This window comes from Dreissena polymorpha, chromosome 13, assembly GCF_020536995.1.
Source record: "Dreissena polymorpha isolate Duluth1 chromosome 13, UMN_Dpol_1.0, whole genome shotgun sequence".
NCBI lineage: Eukaryota > Metazoa > Mollusca > Bivalvia > Myida > Dreissenidae > Dreissena > Dreissena polymorpha.
In genome coordinates this window covers 26,520,046-26,538,190 of record NC_068367.1, presented here as the reverse complement: position 1 = coordinate 26,538,190, position 18,145 = coordinate 26,520,046, and the positions used below count along the sequence as shown (strand labels likewise).

At 36.8% G+C, this 18,145-nt stretch overlaps 1 protein-coding gene and 1 long non-coding RNA gene across 2 annotated transcripts; both read left to right on the top strand.

The window, feature by feature from the left end:
* The first annotated feature begins 894 nt into the window (after nt 1-894).
* LOC127856059 (uncharacterized) lies at nt 895-12,223 on the top strand. Its single transcript, XM_052392047.1, has 8 exons — nt 895-987; nt 1,528-1,653; nt 2,076-2,182; nt 5,741-5,846; nt 6,372-6,497; nt 8,301-8,426; nt 10,697-10,822; nt 11,781-12,223. The coding sequence occupies exons 2-8, from the start codon at nt 1,593-1,595 to the stop codon at nt 12,014-12,016; spliced, it is 888 nt and encodes a 295-aa protein (XP_052248007.1). The 5' UTR covers nt 895-987; nt 1,528-1,592; the 3' UTR covers nt 12,017-12,223.
* Nucleotides 12,224-13,591: 1,368 nt separating this feature from the next.
* Nucleotides 13,592-14,934, top strand: LOC127856302 (uncharacterized). Its single transcript, XR_008037951.1, has 2 exons — nt 13,592-13,683; nt 14,285-14,934. It is a non-coding gene; the product is annotated as an uncharacterized LOC127856302 (long non-coding RNA).
* Nucleotides 14,935-18,145: the final 3,211 nt, after the last annotated feature.

Sequence of the window (18,145 nt, the reverse complement as noted above, 5' to 3'; positions counted from 1 at the left end):
GCTGTGCGTTTTTATCCTTATTATGTCGTACAACCTGTTGGTGGTCTCTGAAAAGGTAGTTACTTCAGTTATGACTTATGAACAATAATTTTGTGAACTGCTTAAAAAACATGTTTATCTGTTTGGAGGTGCAAAATCCAATTGATTCAATATACAATACATTGACATGAGATGTTTCTTTTCTGGAAGATGTTGACGGGCATTATTCTAGCAATGAGCCATCATTCCAGTATGCTGAAAACATCCCCTCAAGCTCTCCTGGTCCTAAAAATGAGCACCAAAGGCCAAAGTGTCAGAGGTGGGTCTGATTATAATATTAAATAAGGTCAAAGATCACGACAATTTGGCCTGATGAGCTGGCTTTGCAAACATTCAAGACTTTTCTGGTCATTATTTGCTCCATGTTTGTAAGTCATATATTTGTTTCCTTTACGATAGACTATGGATACCTCTGTATGTATGTGTTCAGTTAAGTACATAGCACTCTACTGTGTGTGTGTGTGTGTGTTTCTAGTACCTCACAGCGTTTCAAAATTTCCAGATATCAATCCTTTCAGTTAAAGATTTCAATACCTCTATCCGTATGTAATGTGCTTCTAGTGTGTGTTTGTGTGCCTTGTACCTCACAATGTCTTAACAGTAAATGCTATATTACAACTTTGAATTGCATTACTGCTTTTTTGGACCACAATAAGTAAATGCGGTGGGTATGAACCCAACTTAAGCCTTAAAACCAGTCTTGGCCTCTGAGGTTGTTAATTCAGTTATTACTTATTTATGATAATTTGTATTAACTGCATGCTTTAAAAAAACGTTTGCAGGAGCAAAACCCAATTAATTACAGAAAAAATACATTAACAAGGGATGTTTCTTTTTTTGCAGATAATGATTGAACTGATTCTAAAAATGAGCCATCCAGTATTGGTGAAATCGTCTCCTTCAAGCATTCCTGGTTTCAAAATCAGCATCAAGGCCAAAGAGTCAGAGGTGAGTCTGATTATTATAATAAATGAGATCAAAGATCACGATAATTTGGCCTGATGAGCTGGCTTTTCAGACCTTTAAGACATTTCGGGTCATTATTTCCTCCATGTCTTTGATTTATATTTGTGTTTTTTTTTACAATAGACTATGGATACCTCTGTCTGTATGTGTTCAGTTGAGTACATAGCATTCTACTGCGTGTGTGTGTGTGTGTGCCTGGTACCTCACAGCGTTTCAAAATTTCCATATGTCAATTCTTATGCATTGCATATACATTACAGCAGTGTGTTTGTTAACCAGGGTCTCTGGCTGCTGTGGGTTTGAGTCCCACTGAATACAGAAAATAATGTAAAAATCTAGGGGTGTCTGCTTACTTGAGATGGTAGTGATAATCACTACCGGTATTCCCAGAAACAGAGGTTTTGTAAATACATGTAAGATGTTTTGTTTATCAGTGAAATGCAGTGCAAGCGGTAAAAACTTAATGATAGGCAAATACAAATACTTTGTCACAGTTGACAATGAGTGCTTTATTTCATACAGATAATGATGATGATGATGATGACGAAGAAGCTGGCTTTGAACCTTCGAGTTCTGACGGTGCGGAAATGGACTTGGCTACAGGCACATCTTGTTTCAAGAACAGACAAGAAAGGGCAAGCTTAAAGGGTAAGGCTGGTATAATAATAAATGACCAGCTCTCTTTTGGTTGTTGTGCAGATTTGTTTGTGATCCCTTACCAACTTACTTAAAGAATTACATTTGGTTAATACCTCTATCTGTATGTACTATGCTTCTAGTGTTTATGTGACTCGAACCTCACAATGTCTGTACCGTAAATGTTATATTAAACCTTGGATTGTATTAATGCACTTTTTTACCACAATAACTAAATCCTGTGGGTTTCAACCCTTATTAGGTTGTACAACCAGTTGGTGGCCTCTGAAAAGGTTGGTTAGTTCAGTTATGACTTATGAATGATATTTTTATGAATTGCTTGTTTAAAAAAAAATTAAAAAACAGTTTGGAGGTGCAAAATCCAATTGATTCAAGATAAAATTCATTTACATGGGATGTTTCTTTTCTGGCAGATGACGATGGGAGTGTTTCTAGAAATGAGCCATCCAGTTGTGCTGAAAACAACTCCTCTTCAAGCTCTCCTGGTTCCAAAATGAGCACCAATAGCAAAAGTACAGAGGTGGGTCTGAATTTAATATTTAATGAGGTCAAAGATCACGATAATTTGGCCTGATGAGCTGGCTTTGCAGACCTTCAAGACATTTCTGGTCATTATTTCCTCCATGTCTTTGATTCATATTTGTGTTACCTTTACAATAGACTATGGATACCTCTGTCTGTATGCATTCAGTTGAGTAAATAGCATTCTACTGCGTGTGTGTGTTGCTGGTACCTCACAGCGTTTCAAAATTTCCAGATATCAATCCTTTCAGTTAAAGATTTCAGTGAATACCTCTATCCGTATGTAATGTGCTTCTAATGTGTGTTTGTGTGCCTTGTACCTCACAATGTCTTTACAGTAAATGTTATATTACACCTTTTGATTGCATTACTGCATTTTTGGACCACAATAAGTGAATGCGGTGGGTATGAACCCAACTTAAGCCTTAAAACCAGTATTGGCCTCTGAGGAGGTTGTTAATTCAGTTATTACTTATTTATGATAATGTTTATGTACTGCATGCTTTAAAAATCAAAGCGCTGAAGGCACTGAAGATGTTCGCTATTGCATAATTTAACACGCAATTCATTTTTGAAAATCAATCGCAAGTTTGAAATGAACACACGCCATTCAACTTTATAAAGTGTGTGTCATAGCGCACGGGTCGAGTTTTGTGTGCACTTTTTATCATCCTTATTATTTCATAGAAATAACTAAGACAAAATAAAAACAACATGCTTTTTGGAAGTTCTGACAGCATAGAAAGTATGATGAAAATGGTAATGATAACTTAATATAAAGAAAATTTGCAGTCACCATATTAAAGGAATATTTTTTTCTTATATCAAATGACTATCTCACCAAGAATATAAATTCATAATGAAAGTTCCGTGTACAAAACTTTTGATTTTTGACACCATATACAAATTCAAAATATACAACAATCTTCGTATCTTGTATATGGAGGAATAAAAGTATATAAACATTGCTGTTTATGCTTTACTTATTACCCGAGCAGTTCACACTGTGTCAACAACGCTAACATAAACATAGGTATAGAGCACTCATGCGCTTTTAGGCGTAGCTGTTTCAGTTTTCATCTTAGTGACTTTACATAACGCCAACAGACACGCATGAATATTTTCGAATATTTAATAAGCTGATTCGAGTTACAACCTCTGAATTTTTGCTACATCACTGCGTATGTGCTCAATTCAAAGGATGTAGCACTGTTCAGTGTAAGGAATTCCGGACTACTCTCTGTATGCTCAAACGACACAAATTGTGGCCCTGTTACAATTACGCGTTACAATCCATCTCGCAGAATTTCACTTTCGCCTCCAAGATGAGAAAACAATCATTAGCGAAATAGTATAGTGTCACGATAAGAGAAAATCGTTTAATTATCATATCACAATGTTTGCCGTACTTGGTCAGCACGTCTGGAAATCATTCCTTAATGTGTGGATAGGCTGCCATTATAAACAAGTTTGCTATTTTCAATTCAATTTTGTATCAAAAAGCATTGTTCTTAAATGTGGCATTTTCAATTCGCAATGAGATTTGTAATGACCCTCGTCATGTGAAAATGGGTCTTATTCCATATGCGCCCATCATATAAATAGCCCACTCAGCTATCACTCCTTCTGGTAAGGAGAAACATAACATATTGAGTGATTTTAAAGCGAACAGCATCGCCTATGGCCTGACTGCGCAAAAGCACATGTTGGGTTTAACAAACGCTTGCCGAAACGCATAAGACCCATTTTCGCATGACGGCGCTATTGACGTGTGATTTAAATGTGTCGAAAGAAAACTGCGTTTAAATCAAATATAAACATACGATATATTTCGATAGTGAAGAAAGATACTCATAACAAGGCATATGAGGACACATATGAAGTGCTCTCCCGTAGTATTTTTTTTATTTTACTCACACTAATGTGTGGTTTGACAATGCTAACACACATTTCATGCGGTGAATATGCAGCTTACAAGTGAAAAACACAACACAATAGTTAAACTTTTGTTTAATTGTATTTAATTATTTAGAAAAGTAAATTGCTAACTTTATTTCAAAGTCAGCGTATACGCCGACTACATTTTTAAAAGACATTTATTGTTATAAATATATTTAATATAATATATTAGGTTGTTTTCGGTTTTAGCGATTAAAAAGCATTTTCGAGGTTGCCTATAGTATGCCTGTAGTAATTCATGAACTCATATCCAACTGTCTATGTATTGAGAACTGTGAATATAAACAAGCTTAACCTTCTACTAACCTTCTGCTATTGCATTCGTATTATTATTATAAATTGTTTGTTATATTCGGGTTTAGCAATTATGAAACTTTTTGTGTCTATCGTATCGCTGAAGTTATTGTTGACCTATAGATAATATGGGTCTTTGATATAAATAAGCGTCAACTTTTTCCCGAATCTCTCATTTTACGACCTGTACTACGTCATTGAGTTGTATGCGAGAGCGTAACCTATTGCGTTGTTATAACCCGTAAACTTTCCTTTGTTTATCGACAGACGCATCTATTAATAGCCTCATATATCATGAATGCCAAAACAACCGTGAAAAAGAACCACGTGACCAAATAGGACGCAAAACGCAAATACCATGCGACTACGACTTTTATTATGTAAGAAAGCTCCGCAATTCCTTTGAAGTCGTAGCCTTGTGATTGCTATTACTTAAATAATTGACCTCTAACTGAAGTAAGCAAAGGAAACGCAGCACCTAATTGACCCATTCCTTCTATGTGCGAAGGCAGATTGAATTTTACTAATGTATGGTTTGCCTATTATAACACACATTATAATGCGGTAAATATGCGACTAACAAGTAAAAAACACTATAATTAAACTTGTGTTTTGAATTAAGTTATTTAGAAAACAAAATTCCAAACCTTATTTCAAAACAGCAAGACTACATTTTTTAGAGAATATTATTGTTATATTTAAATGTTTTTTTTAACAGTTTCAGCGATAATGAAACATTTTTTTATGTTGTCTATCGTATCCCTGTAATAATTGTTGAACTCGTGGTCAACGTATTATTAATTGAGACCTGTGAATATAAACAAGCGTAACCTTATACTACTGCGTTATTCTCACACGGACTCCCCTTTGTTTATCGCCAGCCTCAGATTTATGAATGAGCTGAGCGAAAATACTACGTCACGCACACGCAGCAGAAAGTGGACTATTTTAATCATTCATAAACAATCTCCTCCGCGACACGTACAATACGATCATTGTTTATTGATTCTTTTCTATAAAACACCGTTCGAAAATATTGAATGTAACACGATATTAACATATTGTTGCTATTTGTGAATACACATAATTGGAGAACACAAACCTCTTGCATAAATTATACAACTCTTTCTTGCGCGGATACGCAACCGGGTATTGGGTTAATCATACCTAGTCGTATCGACCTGAATTTCACACTAAGCACTTTAGACGGGCGCTTAAGCGCCCATATAAAAACTGTTTTAAGAGCAAAACCTAATTTATGTCAGAAAAAATACATTAACAAGGGAAGTTTCTTTTTTTGCAGATAAAGAATGAACTGATTCTAAAAATGAGCCATCCAGTATTGGTGAAAACGTCTCCTTCAAGCATTCCTGGTTCCAAAATCAGCATCAAAGGCCAAAGCGTCAGAGGTGAGTCTGATTATTATAATAAATGAGATCATAGGCCATGATAATTTGGCCTGATGAGCTGGCTTTTCAGACCTTTAAGACATTTCTGGTCATTACTTCCTCCATGTCATTAATTCATATTTGTTTGTTTTTTACAATAGACTATGGATACCTCTGTCTGTATGCGTTCAGTTGAGTACATAGCATTCTACTGTTTGTGTGTGTGCCTGGTACCTCACAGCCTTTCAAAATTTCCACATGTCAATTCTTATACATCGCATATACATTACAGCAGTGTGTTTGTTAACCAGGGTCTCTTGCTGCTGTAGGTTTGAGTCCCACTGAATACAGAAAATTATGTAAAAATCTAGGGGTGTCTGCTTACTTAAGATGGTAGTAATATAGCACTACCTGTATTCCCAGAAACAGAGGTAACGTAAATAGAGTGTTGGTTAATCAATGAAATGCAGTGCAAGAGGTAAAAAAAATGAAAGGAAAATACAAATACTTTGTCACTGTTGACAGTGAGTGCTTTATTTCATACAGATAATGATGATGATGACGAAGAAGCTGGCATTGAACCTTCCAGTTCTAACTGCAGAAATGGACTCAGCTACAAGCACATCTTGTTTCAAAAACAGACAAGAAAGGGCAAGCTTAAGGATAAGGCTGGTATGATAATAAATGACCAGCTCTCTTTTGGTTGTTGTGGATATTTATTTGTGATCCCTTAACAATGTACTTAAATAATTACATTTTGGTGATTACCTTTTTCTGTCTGTACTAAGTTTCTAGTGTGTGTGTGTCTCGTACCTCACAATGTCTTTACAGTTAATGCTACATTGAACCTTTGGAATGCATCAATGTACTTTTTTACCACAACTAAATGCTGTGGGTTTGAACCCTTCTGAGTGTGTTCAAGCAGTTGTTGGCCTCTGAAGAGACTGTAAGTAAGGATATGACCTATGAATTATCATTTTGTGAATTGCTTGATAAAAAAAAGAAAACTGTTTCGATGAGTAAAACCCAATTAATGAAAGATAAAATATTTTATTCATAACAACCACCAAAAGCTAAAGCGTCAGAGGTGGGTCTTGTTATTATAATACATGTGCTCATAGACCTTGATAATATGGCCTTATGAGCTGACTTGGCAGACCATCAAGACATTTTTGGTCATTAATAACCTGTCGTTGTTTCATTTTTATGCCCCCCTACGAAGAAGAGGGGGTATATTGCTTTGCACATGTCGGTCGGCCTGTCGATCGGTCCGTCCACCAGGTGGTTTCCGGATGATAACTCAAAAACGCTTGGGGCTAGGATCATGAAACTTCATAGGTACATTGATCATGACTTGCAGATGACCCCTATTGATTTTAAGGTCACTAGGTCAAAGGTCAAGGTCACGGTGACCCGAAATAGTAAAATGGTTTCCGGATGATAAGTCAAGAACGCATACGCCTAGGATCATGAAACTTCATGGGTAGATTGATCATGACTCGCAGATGACCCCTATTGATTTTGAGGTCACTAGGTCAAAGGTCAAGGTCACAGTGACCCGAAATAGTAAAATGGTTTCCGGATGATAACTCAAGAACGCATACGCCTAGGATCATGAAACTTATTTGGTAGATTGATCATGACTCGCAGATGACCCCTATTGATTTTGAGGTCACTAGGTCAAAGGTCAAGGTCACGGTGACCCAAAATAGTAAAATGGTTTTTGGATGATAACTCAAGAACGCATATGCCTAGGATCATGAAACTTCATAGGTAGATTGATCATGACTCGCAGATGACCCCTATTGATTTTGAGGTCACAAGGTTGAAGGTCAAGGTCACGGTGACCCGAAATAGTAAAATGATTTTCGGATGATAACTCAAGAACGCTTTTGCCTAGGATCATGACACTTCATAGGTACATTGATCGTGACTCGCAGATGACCACTATTGATTTTCAGATCACTAGGTCAAAGGTCAAGGTCACAGTGACAAAAATCGTATTCACACAATGGCTGCCACTACAACGGACAGCCCGTATGGGGGGCATGCATGTTTTACAAACAGCCCTTGTTTTCCTTTACAATAGACTATTGATACCTCTGTTTGTATGTGTTCAGTGGAGTAAATAGCATTTTACTGTGTGTGTGTGTACCTTGTACCTCACAGTGTTTTAACATTTCCAATTATCAATCCTTATACCTTGCATATACCTGAGAGCATTACGTTTCTTAACCAGGGTGTCTGGCTGCTGTGGGTTCAATTCCCACTGAATACAAGAAATCATGTAAAAATGTAGGGTATATGCTTACTGAGATGGTAGTGATACAGCACTTCTGGTATTCCCAGAAACAGCGGTAATGTCAATAGCTTGTCTGTATATCAGTGGAATGCAATGCAAGAGGTAAAGACAAGATAAAGTGCCAAAATTGAATGCTTGTCAAAAGTGACGGGAGAATGCTTTATTTAATACAGGTAATGAAGGTGATGGTGACGAAGAAGCTTGCTCTGAACCTTTAAGTTCTAACGCACTGTTAGAAAAAAGGACACATCTTCACGCACATCTGGTTACAAGTACAGAGAAGAAAGGGCATGTAAGGGGTAAGGCTTTTATTGTATCAAATGATCAGCTCTCATTGGATTGTTGTGGAGATTTGTTTGTCACCACTACCAACTTACATAAAGTGTACATTTTGGTTAATACCTCTTTATGTATGTTCTGTGTTTCTAGTGCATGTGTGTGTGTGCCTTGTACCTCACAATGTCTGTTCAGTAAATTGTATATTACATCTTTGAACTGCACTTTGACAGCAATAACGAAATGCTGTGGGTTTGAACCCTTCTGAGTGTGTTTAACCAGTTGTTGGCCTCTGAAGAGATGGTTAGTTAGGATATATATTATGAATGATAATTTTGTGAACTGCTTGATTAAAAAAATGAAAACTGTTTCGATGTGCAAAACCCAATTAATGAAAGATAAAATGCATTATTCATAACAACCACCAAAGGCGTGTCGGAGATGGGTCTGATTATTATTATACGTGTGCTCATAAACCTTGATAATTTGGCCTTATGAGCTGACTTGGTCTTCAAGACATTTTTAGCTCTGCTGTTTTCGAAGAAAACCCGAGGTATTGTCATAGCCAGCTCGTCCGCATCGAGTTAAAACCTTAACTCTAAAATCAAAGTGCTCAACCTTCAACTTTGAAATTTCATATGTAACTCCACATGAATGAGTTCTACACGCCACACCCATTTTGGGTCACTAGATCAAAGGTCAAGGTCACTGTGACGTCAAAACAAAAATTAAAACCGAGCCGAGCATTGGCACCCGCTATGTGATGCTCTTGTTGGTCATAATAACCACCATGTTGTTGTTTCATATTTTTATTTCCTTTACAAAGGACTATGGATACCTATGTCTGTATGTGTTCAGTTGAGTAAATAGCATTATACTGTGTGTGTGTGCCTTGTACCTCACAGCGTTTTAACATTTTCAGATATCAATCCTTATACCTAGCATATACCTTAGAGCATTGTGTTCGTTAATCAAGGTGTCTGACTGCTGTGGGTTTGATTCCCACTGAATACAGTAAATCATGTAAAAATGTAGAACATATGTTTACTTAAGATGGTAGTGATATAGCACTTCTGGTATTCCCAGAAACAGCGGTAATTCAATAGCGTGTCTGTATATCAGTGGAATGCAATGCATGAGGTAAAGACAACATAAAATGTCAAAATTAAATGCTTGTTACAAGTGACGGGAGAATGCTTTATTTAATACAGGTAATGAAGGTGGTGGTGACGAAGAAGCTTGCTCTGAACCTGTAAGTTCCAACGCACTGTTAGAAAAGGACACATCTTCACGCACATCTGGTGTCAAGTACAGAGAAGAAAGGGCGAGCGTAAGGGTAAGGCTGGTTTTGTATTAAATGATCAGCTCTCATTGAATTGTTGTGGAGATTTGTTTGTCACCACTACCAACTTACTTAAAGTTGACATTTTGGTGGATAACTCTATATGTATGTACTGGGTTTCTAGTGTGGATGTTTGTTTATGCCTTGTACCTCACAATGTATGTTCAGTAAATTGTATATTACACCTTTCGACTGCACGTTTTGACAACAATAACTAAATGCTGTGGGTTTGAACCCTTCTGAGTGTGTTCAACCAGTTGTTGGCTTCTGAAGAGATGGTACATGTAACTTCGGGAGTGACCTATGAATGATAATTTTGTGAACTCCTTGATTAAAAAAAAGAAAACTGTTTCGATGAGCAAAACCCAATAAATGAAAGATAATATACATTATTCATAACAACCACCAAAGGCTAAAGCGTCTGAGGTGGGTCTGATTATTATAATACGTGTCCTCATGGACCTTGATAAATTGGCCTTAACGCTGGGTTTTGCAGACCTTCAAGACATTTTTGGTCATTAGTTCCTCCATATCGTTGATTCATATTTTTTTATCTTTACAATAGACTATGGATACCTCTGTCTGTATGTGTTCAGTTGAGTAAATAGCATTCTACTGTGTGTGTGTGTGCCTTGTACCTCACAGCGTTTTAACATTTCCAGATATCAATCCTTATACCTTGCATATACCTTAAAGCATTGTGTTTGTTAACCAAGGTGTCTGGCTGCTGTGGGTTCGATTCCCACTGAAAAGAGTAAATCATGTAAAAATGTAGGGTATATGCTTACTGAGATGGTAGTGATACAGCACTTCTGATATTCCCAGAAACAGTGGTTATGTCAAGAGCTTGTCTGTATATCAATGAAATGTAATGCAATAGCTAAAAACAACATAAAATACCAAAATTAAATGGGTGTCACAAGTGACGGGAGAATGCTTTATTTAATACAGGTAATGAAGGTGGTGGTGACGAAGAAGCTTGCTCTGAACCTTTAAGTTCCAATGCACTGTTAGAAAAGGACACATCTTCACGCACATCTGGTTACAAGTACAGAGAAGAAAGGGCGAGCGTAAGGGGTAAGGCTGGTATTGTATTAAATGATAAGCTCTCATTGGATTGTTGTGGAGATTTGTTTGTCACCACTACCAACTTACTTTAAGTGTACATTTTGGTGGATACCTCTATATGTGTGTACTGGGTTTCTAGTGTGTTTTTTTGTTTATGCCTTGTACCTCACAATGTCTGTTCAGTAAATTCTATATTACACCTTTCGATAGCACGTTTTGACAACAATAACTAAATGCTGTGGGTTTGAACCCTTCTGAGTGTGTTCAACCAGTTGTTGGCTTCTGAAGAGATGGTACATGTAAGTTAGGGAGTGACCTATGAATGATAATGTTGTGAACTGCTTGATTAAAAAAAAGAAAACTGTTTCGATGAGCAAAACGCAATAAATGAAAGATAATATACATTATTCATAACAACCACCAAAGGCTAAAGCGTCTGAGGTGGGTCTGATTATTATAATACGTGTGCTCATGGACCTTGATAATTTGGCCTTAAGCGCTAGGTTTGCAGAACTTCAAGACATTTTTGGTCATTAGTACCTCCATATCGTTGATTCATATTTTTTTTATCTTTACAATAGGCTATGGATACCTCTGTCTGTATGTGTTCAGTTGAGTAAATAGCATTCTACTGTGTTTGTGTGTGCCTTGTACCTCACAGCGTTTTAACATTTCCAGATATCAATCCTTATACCTTGCATATACCTTAAAGCATTGTGTTTGTTAACCAAGGTGTCTGGCTGCTGTGGGTTCGATTCCCACTGAAAAGAGTAAATCATGTAAAAATGTAGGGTATATGCTTACTGAGATGGTAGTGATACAGCACTTCTGATATTTCCAGAAACAGTGGTTATGTCAATAGCTTGTCTTTATATCAATGGAATGCAATGCAAGAGGTAAAGACAACATAAAATGCCAAAATTAAATGGGTGTCACAAGTGACGGGAGAATGCTTTATTTAATACAGGTAATGAAGGTGGTGGTGACGAAGAAGCTTGCTCTGAACCTTTAAGTTCCAATGCACTGTTAGAAAAGGACAAATCTTCACGCACATCTGGTTACAAGTACAGAGAAGAAAGGGCGAGCGTAAGGGGTAAGGCTGGTATTGTATTAAATGATCAGCTCTCATTGGATTGTTGTGGAGATTTGTCACCACTACCAACTTACATAAAGAGTGCATTTGGGTGGATACCTCTTTATTAATGTACTGTGTTTCTAGTGCGTGTGTGTGTGCCTCGTACCTCACAATGTCTGTTCAGTAAATTGTATATTACACTTTTCGACTGCACGTTTTGACAACCAAAACTAAAAAAGAGGCCCATGAGGGCCTGAATCGCTCTACTGCTTTAAACACTGTCACTGTGACCTTGACCTTTGACCTAGCAACCTAAAAATCAATAGGGGTCATCAGCAAGTCATAATCAATGTACCTATGAAGTTTCATGATCCTAGGCCTAAGCATTCTTAAGTTAACATCTGGAAACCATTTTACTATTTCGAGTCACTGTGACCTTGACCTTTGACCCAGTGACCTGAAAATCAATAGGGTTCGAGGCCTCATTAATATAAAGACACTGAGCAAGTTTGAAAAGAATGGGATGAAAACTGTGGACGTTATCGGATAAACAAGATTTTACTATTTCAAGTCACTGTGACCTTGACCTTTGACCCAGTTATTTGAAAATCAATAGGGTTTGAGTCCTCATTAATATAAAGACACTGAGCAAGTTTAAAAAGAATCGGATGAAAACTGTGGACTTTATCGGATGAACAAGTTTTTACTGTTTCGAGTCACTGTTACCTTGACCTTTGACCCAGTGACCTGAAAATCAATAGGGTTCGATTCCTTATTAATATAAAGACACTGAGTAAGTTTCAAAAGAATCCGATAAAAACTGTGGACCTTTTTGGATAAACAAGTTTTTACTGTTTCGAGTCACTGTGACCTTGACCTTTTACCCAGTGACCTGAAAATCAATAAGGTTTGAGTCCTCATTAATATAAAGACACTGAGTAAGTTTGAAAATAATCGCATGAAAACTGGACTTTATCGGATAAACAAGACAACATCTAACACACACAGACACCATGCCATCCCATAAGCTCTTCTGCCTTTGGCAGTAGAGATAAACAATCAAAATGCTTCTACCTACAACTTTGAAACTTCATATGTAGCTGCACATTGATGAGTTCCACACTCCACGCCCATTTTTTGGTCACTAGACCAAATGTCAAGGTCACTGTGACCTCAATTTTTTTTTTAACTGCACCCGCAGCCGAGCATTGGCGTCCGGTATGCGGTGCTCTTGTCTCAGGACCTTTAGTTAGACCCAAAGGTGAAGGTAAGGGTTGGCGATCTTAATTTCCTATGATATAACTTGGTCATTGTTTCAACATAATGGCCAATTTGGGAAGCATCCATTAGCACTACTGATATCCTTGTTGTCCCCTACAAATGAAACCGGAGGGGACTTATGGTTTACGCTCCGTGTGTCAGTCTGTCTGTCCGTCACACTTTACTGGATCCTGAGATAACTTTAAAAGTTCTTCATATTTTTCATGAAACTTGAAACATGGATAGAATGCAATATGGAGAGTATGCACGTCATTTCATTTGGTTCCTAGGTCAAGAATTCTGGTTGCTATGGCAACAAATTTATAAAAAAAAAATCACTGATAATGGTGGAGTTTCACCGGTAGGGGACAATATTGCTTGGCAATCTCTTGTTATAAGATAGTGTAGGAAGATTATTTTTTAAATGAACCTCTTTCAGACCTTGAATCTTCTGACACAGACCATGATGTGCCAGTAAGACAACCACATGCAAAACCTGGGCCGTCCACAACTGTAACCATGTCGGGTCATCCCAGTAAGTAGGCTTTGTTTCAACAACAAAACGGTATTCCTGAAAGTCACAGTATAATGTTTTTGTTTAAAAATTCGTAATGAATGTACAATTAACACAGTAATTGAAATAAGCTCACTCTACTTTGACACAATTTAACTTTGCCAAGAAGCTTCATAGGTGTTCCTAGCTTATCTTTAAATCGTTACTTCAATCTTGCTCATAACTCAAAATCTGTAAGACATATCAAAATGAAACTTAATAAATGGATACATCTTAATGTGTGGACATTTATTACTAAGTAACTATTACTCAAAGTATCCGGTTATATTAAGCATAATTATTTTTTAGATGTCTTCAAGAGAATTGAGAAAATGTTCAAGTGATATCACTTCAGATCTTTTGTTTCAATAGAAAGTCACATTCTGAATAGTATATTGTGCAACTTTTCATTTGATTAATTACAAGCAGCATTTCAAATAAAAAGATCACCTAAAATCATGGTTCATCTTCTGGAACAGTTTTGAGATGAACTTTTTTATAACTTATTATATTTCTGAGATGCTTGTTGGTGGTCATCATGGAACAGAAGAGGCAATTGAATATGATTTTATTACTTTTTCAGAGAGGCTTCAGAAACTCGGTGAAGACCAGAGTCATCTTTTGAAGACGCTGTTCAAAACGAATATTGCGTTGAGGAAGGAGCTTAAGCGTGAAGACTGTGAAAGAGTAATGCAAAAATATGAAATTCTACACGGATTGTCATGGAAAAAAATTAAAAAACACGATTCATAACTGGATTACTGCTGAAAAGTGAAAACAAAAATGATTTTATAGCTTTTTAGCCCACCTGCGCACAATGTTCTCATGGTGAGCTTTTGTGATCGCTTTTTGCCCGTTGTCCATCTTGCGGCATCAACATTTGCCTTGTTAATATTCTAGAGGTCACATTAATTGTCCGATCTTCATGAAATTTTATTTGACGATTTGTCCCAATGATATCTTGGAAAAGATTACAAATGGTTTCGGTTGGTTGAAAAACAATAATTTACACGCCATATACTCCATACTTAAATCAATATTGTTATATGCAAAGCAGCAATGCTTAAAAGAAATAATACAAAATTGGGAGGGGGCATTACTCGTATGAAAACAAGATGGTGGTATTTGTTATAAACACGTGTAAAACAGTTGGATTTTTCTGGCCAAAGACAACTATTCATACGACCAACTTCTTAATTTTTGCATAGCTCGTCATATTGATTTCCATTCAGATTTACTTCAGAAAAAATCTATTTCATATCTCTGATGCCAGAGCTATACATATGTTTATAAGAAGAGTAAATCTGAGATCCGTTTTCATTTATGATATTTGAAATGGCATGTTTAGACGAAGATTCTCTACAATTTTCTACATAAATATATAGATATATTTTTGTAAAAATGGTTTCGGTTGGTTGAAAAACATTAATTTACACGCCATATACTCCATACTTAAATCAATATTGTTATATGCAAAGCAGCAATGCTTAAAAGAAATAATACAAAATTGGGAGGGGGCATTACTCGTATGAAAACAAGATGGTGGTATTTGTTATAAACACGTGTAAAACAGTTGGATTTTTTCTGGCTGAAGATAACTATTCATACGACCAAATTCTTAATTTTTGCAAAGCTCGTCAAATTGATTTCCATTGTAGAATTTACTTTAGTTCGGAGTTGCGAACCGAATTGACCATGTTTTTGTTAGCAAGTAACACTGTACAACAAGGTCTATTTTTTCTCCACTCTCAATAAACATGTTTTACTTACTCTGCAATAGTTTATGAGTTACTAAATTCCTTTGAAACATTGGACCATTTTCTTTATTAACAGATCATACTTGCACAATTGTTGTTATGTTTTCTTTATGGTTAAGGCATTGTGACATGTATATTAATTTGATTTTTATGCCCCCCGATAGAGGGCATATAGTGATCGGACCGTCCGTCTGTCTGTCTGTCTTTCCGTCACACTTTGCGTTTAGGTTTCGCATTTAGGTTTTAAAAAATGCTCATAACTTCTATGTCCCTTCAGATAGCAACTTGATATTTGGCATGCATGTGTATCTCGTGGAGCTGCACATTTTGAGTGGTAAAAGGTCAAGGTCATCCTTCAATGTCAATGGTCAAATATATCACTTCAAAGCGGCGCAGAAGGGGCATTGTGTTTACGACAAACACATCTCTTGTTTCCAGATGATATTGTCTGAACTTGACATTAGTTCTATGTGTGATGATTAAATCATTGTGTCATGTATGAAGATATTTTGCTTAAATGTTTTCATGTTGCGGTATTCACTCTTCTATATACTTTGTGTCAGAAGAAATTAAGTCTTTGATTTTTATAATATACAATTGTAATTAGATTTTTTCCTGATGATATTCTGAACTTGACATTTGTTCTAGGTGGGAGGGTTAAGGCATTGTTTCATGTATGAATATATTTTGCTTAAACGTTTTCATGTTGTGGTATTGACTCTTCTATATAATTTGTGTCTGAAGAAAGTAAGTGTTTGATTTTCATAATATACATCTATAATTTGATTTTTTATACGCCCGTTTTTCAAAACGGGACGTATTATAGTTTCACCCTTGGCGGGCGGGTGGACGCCACCGGTGGGTGGACGGGCAGTTTCCACAGCAGTTTCTGCTCTCTATTTCAAATAGTTTTCATCTGATCTTCACCAAACTTGGTCAGAAGTTGTATCTAGACAATATCTAGGTTAAGTTTGAATATGGGTCATGTCGAGTCAAAAACTAGGTCGCGGGGTCACTACGTGCATTTCAGGATTAAGTATGGTTTCCGCTCTCTAACTGAAGAAGTTTTCATCCGATCTTCACCAAATTTGGTCAGAAAGTGTATCTAGAAAATATTTAGGTCAAGTTCGAATATGGTTTATGCTGGGTCAAATACTAGGTCACGGGATAACCAAGTGCATTTCAAGGATTTAGCATGGTGTCCGCTCTCTTAATTGAAGTAGTTTTTTTTGTGTACATGATATTTAGGTAAAGTTCAAATATGGGTCATGCCGGGTCAAAAACTAGGTCATGAGGTCACTTAGTGCATTTCAAGCATTTAGCATGGTGTCTGCTCTCTAATTAAAGTAGTTTTGATCCGATCTTCACCAAATTTGGTCAGAAGTTGTGTCTAGATGATTTCCAAAACCTTCAAAAGGGCGTATCCTATGCCAGGGCGTATCTTGTTTCCAGATGATATTGTCTGAACTTGACATTGTTCGAAGTGTAAATACATTTTGAAACTACTTTTTGTCATAAAAATGTTTGGGAGTATTTTTTGGAGGAATAAACTGTTTTAAATCGACGTTTCTTGTGGATTATATTTATAGATATTAATATCTTTAAACTAATATTCATGAGTTAGTCTGTACACACATTAGAATACGCATTAAAAAGCACAAAATACTGTCGAATGAAATTGAAAAAGGCCTAAATAAACAAAAAGATGGTTTAGCGTAACGCAACTGACCCACGAAAAATTGCTGCGAACCAATTTTCGGGGGCCTTCCTGGATTAAATTTTGAGGCTATACACTTAAAGGCAAAATAACAAAAAAAATTGGACAGATCGACACACCTCCAAAAGTCTTCTTTGTGATACACCAAATTTGTTAATTGAATTAGGCATAATTTGATTAAGGTATACATCTGTGTGATGAAGAATACGTAATAAAAACATTGATTGATGGTACCTCTAAATGATAACCTGATACATGTGTGCTCTGTGTGGGACATCCCGAGGTATGCACCTCACAATGTATGTAGAATACTCGTATCTTAAAATGCAAAATATTGAAAAATACAATTGATGCATGGGTTTAAGTTACCAAAACTGTTGCCTGTCTATATTTATCATTCAAATATTTCATCAAATAGGGGTAGACCTCGGTGTGTTGGTACGGAACAAAGGACCTCTCCATGTGATATAAACCGGTATGTGTGTGTGTGTGTGTGTGTGTGTGTGTGTGTGTGTGTGTGTGTGTGTGTGTGTGTGTGTGTGTGTGTGTGTGTGTGTGTGTGTGTGTGTGTGTGTGTGTGTGTGTGTGTGTGTGTGTGTGTGTGTGTGTGTGTGTGTGTGTGTGTGTGTGTGTGTGTGTGTGTGTGTGTGTGTGTGTGTGTGTGTGTGTGTGTGTGTGTGTGTGTGGTGTGTGTGTGTGTGTGTGTGTGTGTGTGTGTGTGTGTGTGTGTGTGTGTGTGTGTGTGTGTGTGTGTGTGTGTGTGTGTGTGTGTGTGTGTGTGTGTGTGTGTGTGTGTGTGTGTGTGTGTGTGTGTGTGTGTGTGTGTGTGTGTGTGTGTGTGTGTGTGTGTGTGTGTGTGTGTGTGTGTGTGTGTGTGTGCAGGTGCGCGTGTGTGTACGTATACGATGCTACAACGTACTTAATTTTTTAATAAAGGTTATACAAATACGTTCTATTAAAATCTGTTCTT

Coding starts and splice junctions, on each gene's coding strand:
- LOC127856059 (XM_052392047.1), top strand. CDS start 1,593: ATGGACTTGGCTACAGGCACATCTTGTTTCAAGAACAGACAAGAAAGG. Junction 1,654..2,075: donor AGAAAGGGCAAGCTTAAAGG/GTAAGGCTGGTA, acceptor CTTTTCTGGCAG/ATGACGATGGGAGTGTTTCT. Junction 8,427..10,696: donor GAAGAAAGGGCATGTAAGGG/GTAAGGCTTTTA, acceptor TATTTAATACAG/GTAATGAAGGTGGTGGTGAC.